Source organism: Triticum urartu, chromosome 1A, assembly GCF_056163025.1.
Source record: "Triticum urartu cultivar PI428250 chromosome 1A, HENAU_Tu73, whole genome shotgun sequence".
In the NCBI taxonomy this organism is placed as follows: Eukaryota; Viridiplantae; Streptophyta; class Magnoliopsida; order Poales; family Poaceae; genus Triticum; species Triticum urartu.
Window position 1 is genome coordinate 336,840,018 of NC_141873.1, and position 4,699 is coordinate 336,844,716.

Genomic DNA, 4,699 nt, shown 5'->3' on the forward strand with positions numbered 1-4,699 from the left:
CAATCGTGACTTCATATTTTCTCCAATTTTGCTTTTGTTAGACAATGATTAGGTTCCTAAGTCTCAAATTTTGGGTCATGCAGATATTGATGACCCTTCATGTATGGATTTTTTTTCCTTCGCCGAATCTCCATGTACACAACTCCACAATTATGTGTTTGAAATTGAAAAGTGTGTGTTAATGGCAATGGAAGGAGATTTTGACCCGATGAGCCATTGACGTAGGTGATAAGATTGGATTGGGATTATGAGGGCAGACATAGTAGGTGAGCCACTCAATAAGAGTTGAACCAATAAAATATGCATGCCCCGTTGCAACTCACCGGCAATTAGCTAGTCCTGAGAAAAAGGATACTCAGATGCTCAGAAAATACTTCTAGCACAATACTCTACTACGAAACTGTTATTTATTTTGCTGGAACTGAAAGTTAGCGCCACAGATAGCATGTTGATATGAGCAATATTCGCTCGGAAATGTGATTAACCAGGTCGCTTTAATATCAGAACTTCAGAAATGTAAACTATCACATCTTCCAAAGATGACAATTTATACATTTAAGCCACTGCACTTAAAGATATAGCAGGGCACAAGGATCAAGTGATACAGCTGAGAGATACCAAAAGGGTGGTGAGAAAACAGTGTGGTTATTCCAGCAGTACTGCGTTGATATGCTTACACCTCCTCGATCAGAACCTTGGACTGAGGGTTGTTCTTTCTACCTGCCTTCCTCAGTCCGCTTCCACTGTCCAGCTCCTCAAAAGCCGCTTTCTGCACCTCAACGATGCGAGCCAACGATGGCCAGGCCTCACTTGGCTGCTCATGAGCCCAGCATGTCATGAAGAACAGCTTCCTACCCGCGGCATGGAGCTTTTTGAAGCTCCGTGCCTTTTCCGTCTCGCCCATTTTGTCTTCCTTGAGGATGCTCTCACCAGCTTGGAAGAGCCTGTGGAAGTCACACAATGCACAAACCACTGCATTGCCTCCTAAGGAGAGGATTGTGATGATATCATCCACAAGTCCAATAGCAAACCTGAAACCTCCGGTGTGCCTGTAAGCTGGGGAGCATGTCTCCTCTATGCACGTCGTGAGCGCTTCAGATACTGTCTCAGGTTTAGCGCCGTCCCCCATGACTTTCGACATAGACAAGGCAACAGTTGAAGCACCCAAAGGATCAGACTGCCAATCACCATTGTAGAGGCGAAGTGTGAAGCAGTAACTGTAGAGAATATCAACTAAGTGAACAGTGAGCAAAGGAGATGGCTCTGCCCTGGTTAGCTGTTTGAGTGATGGGAGAGGAGATTCTGGCCCTTCTGGTATTTCATGGATGATAGATTCTGACGCGGTCATTGGATCTGATAAAGTAGTATCGTCTGTACTTATTTGTCTGATAAGCTGGGTCCCATCATGACTAAGAGAGATCGACTGAGCAGAAGGATTTTTCCACCATGGAGTCCATGGTTCAATCATCTTGCTGAGTTCACCAGAGGCCAGAGCTTGACGAAATCGTTTGATTTCATCATCAGAGAGGTCCTCAAGCTTGATTTCGTCACCTATTTAGTAGAAAGAACAAATAAGAACTCAACGCAGAACCTGACGGACAATGCGGAAATCTGCTGGTTCAACAATACATCCAATGTAGAACGGCAAAGGCTTAATAAAATACAAATGTGCAGGAAAAGGGAGGTGCTACAAAATGATTGGCTAATGCCATTTACATCTAAGCTACACTTAAACATCACACAACAAAACTGCAACATGAACAAGTTAGTTAAAGAACCTACCATAGTGTTACAAGATGCTACTGAGTTATCACAATTATAAAGGTCAGGAGTAAATGTAGCATACCAGAGATGGCTTTCTGAATAAGCTCCTCTGACAACATTGACTCTGCAGGGTAAAAAAAAATGTTCAGCATTGCGAAAGTGAAATCACTGATGGCATAAAAGAACAGATAAATTATCTACAAGATAGTTCAGTGTCTATCAATAATCACCCGAAGGACGCATACAATGATTTCACAAAAGGCAGTTCCAACTAACTGTGTCGAACTAAATTGTAAATTGTAATGTTCACCTTTTGCCCAGTAACCTTAATTTCAACCATTTTTATGCAATTGCAGCCTGTAAGCAATACTTTCTACAACGGTAACTATTACAACTAGATATAAGCACCAAGAAGAAATCGTACCATATGTCAACTATCTTGTTTGTTATCTATCATCTAGTTTGCTACTTGTACACCTATAGACGAACAGAGAATAAAAAGAGCTCAGCTGAGCATCTCAAAGCAATAAGACTGCAATTAGAAATCTTAACTGAAAACACAGGGATCCACTTTTATAGTGCCTTCTACAGTATAAGCCTCCATGCCAATTACTAACAGTTTTGAGAGGAAATGGTACACAAACAGAAATCATACTTTTGCAGGACTGAAAAACCAGAAGATAATTCCTAAAACAACACTTCAAGAAAGCTCAATATGACTACAGAGATAATCAGACACATTGAAGCAATAGTTGACAGCTATGAAAGCCTCAATAAGAATGCATACACATCTGAAGTGCAGAAGACTGCAGGAGCGCCTGTGCGTAAACCAAGGGATACACTATGCTCTATGGTTGTCAAGCATACGTGCATATAACAAACAAAATCTTGTTAAACCAACATACCATCTTCACCATCGGACTCCATTTCTTCTTCCAAGTGGAACCGTCTGAGTATATCAAGCATCTTCCTTTTTGATTCATCTTCAGGCTGAATTTGCTTAAGCTCCTCCGTAACATTCTCACGCATAAATGACTCAGTGCATTGCACACTATGCCCCTATTAAACAAGAATGAAACAAAATATTACATTATATACCTAGCAATAAAACCCTTTGATGTAAAGCTAACTGCAAACACTGAAAATAGTCAAATACCAATCTTCCACAGTACCTACACGCGTACTGAAGAAGACACACAATTCCACAGCTTATCGACGGAAAAATCACGGTAACGAAAATTACGGCATTCAGCAGTGAACAAAACAACGCAATATAACCCCACAGAACCAGTCTTCCACAGTACCAACATGCACATATTTTTCCTCATACTAACTGGTGAATGTACTTATATAGATCCATCCCTGTTCAGAGTAGCAAGCAGATGTGAACTATGGTACCTAATTGCATGTGACCCAAATCCCAGCCTCCTCCAAATTTCTACACCTTAATGTCAGTGGCGGAGTCTGCTCATTAAAGAGCCAGGGCAAGACATATGTGCAGCGAAAGTTGATAAGATTTTGCCCGGATTAACTCTTAACTGAACTTACTTTCTCTAATAGAGTATGAAGGAGATGCACTGTGGGAACCCAGGCTCGCCAGGTGCTGGCTCCACCACTGCATCCCATCGAAATGTTAACAGATCCGAACTATGTTTCCATGTATCTCAAATAACCTATGACACAAAAACAGGGAAAATGCATAGTTACTTCCGTCCTTTCAATTGGTTTGCTCTAGTAATCTTATAAATACATGCACGTTACTAAAATCCAGCATGGCGCCATTATTATTGGTGTAGCATGACGCATTGCGACTTTTTTCAGAAATTCACATCAGACTGACGCAAAGAGGCAATTCCTAGATAAACACTCAAAAGCTAACTATGTCCCCACATTTTCGTTTTAGCCTGTTTTGCAACGAAACAGCTGCATGCAGTATGAAAAGCAACAAGGAAGTTGTCAGAAAAGTGTATACTCTGAATACCGTTTCCGACAAAAGTTTACAGCTCCACTGCGGCAATTCGACGAACACCGCGTGGGCATAACCAAATGAGAGATCGTTAAACTTCCAGCGCTGTGCCACAAACTTTCAGGCAGATAACGCGCAGAGAGAAACAAGGAAGGGGGAGAAGGACACACCTTGTAGCACGTAAGCGAGCAGTAGCGGGAGTTGCAGCGTGGACAAGTGTACTGCGCGAACTGCTTCTGACATCTGCACAAACACCAGACGCGCGAATGTCAATCATCAGGATTAGACAAGCCAGAGGAGAGAAAAACGTAGGGAGGGAGCGGGGGGCGGTGAGGACGCACACGCGGCAGATGACCCTGGTTTCCGCGAAGGAGGAGGACGGGCCGGAGGAGACCGAGGCGGCGGCGTCCTCGGAGACCACCACGACCCTCTCCATCGCCGGCGAGTGGTGGCTGCTCCCGCTTCTCGTGCGCTGACCCTCCGGTGCGCGCGGGCTTTTTGGGGCGATTCCTTCCCGGCGTGGCGGCGAGCGGCGAGCTTTCTCGAAGCTGAAACTGGAAGAGACGCTCGAAGCTGGACGCGGAGGATGAGAAGAGAGAAAAGTCCATATTACCCTCGACAGAGGGAGTAAAAACTGGCTATCGAATATTTTCGTTTGCTACTTCCTCCGTACACGCTTTTATATTTCTTTACAGAGGAAGTAACATTTACAGCTACAAAATTTATTGGTTTTTAGTAAATTTTAAACTGTGTATAAGTTCAGAGCGCTGCTACACACGACGTTGTGCGTATGAATTCTGCACGACATCGCATATCACTTTGTCCATTCATATCATCCAAGTACAGTGGACGGTTGGATTTGCCGTCGTTTGGTTGTTGTGCAGACTGAATCGTCTGCCCAGTAGTTTCGATAAGTTAAATTGATGATAATCTTTTCTTTTTAGATTATTAGAAAAAGGATTGGTGATC

At 43.2% G+C, this 4,699-nt stretch overlaps 1 protein-coding gene across 3 annotated transcripts; it reads right to left on the bottom strand.

Moving 5' to 3' along the window:
* Positions 1–475: 475 nt before the first annotated feature.
* Positions 476–4,341, bottom strand: LOC125510126 (HIT-type Zinc finger family protein). 3 transcript variants are annotated; one of them, XM_048675223.2, is made up of 6 exons: positions 4,072–4,106; positions 3,901–3,973; positions 3,313–3,437; positions 2,670–2,823; positions 1,847–1,888; positions 476–1,551 (listed from the first exon to the last, which is right to left on the bottom strand). In XM_048675223.2, the coding sequence occupies exons 3-6, from the start codon at positions 3,388–3,390 to the stop codon at positions 674–676; spliced, it is 1,152 nt and encodes a 383-aa protein (XP_048531180.1). In that variant the 5' UTR covers positions 3,391–3,437; positions 3,901–3,973; positions 4,072–4,106; the 3' UTR covers positions 476–673. The 3 variants fall into 3 exon arrangements, with proteins under 3 accessions (XP_048531180.1, XP_048531175.1, XP_048531188.1); XM_048675218.2 differs by lacking the exon at positions 3,313–3,437 and having other exon boundaries at positions 4,072–4,341; XM_048675231.2 differs by lacking the exon at positions 4,072–4,106 and having other exon boundaries at positions 3,313–3,379.
* Between the last annotated feature and the right edge of the window lie 358 nt (positions 4,342–4,699).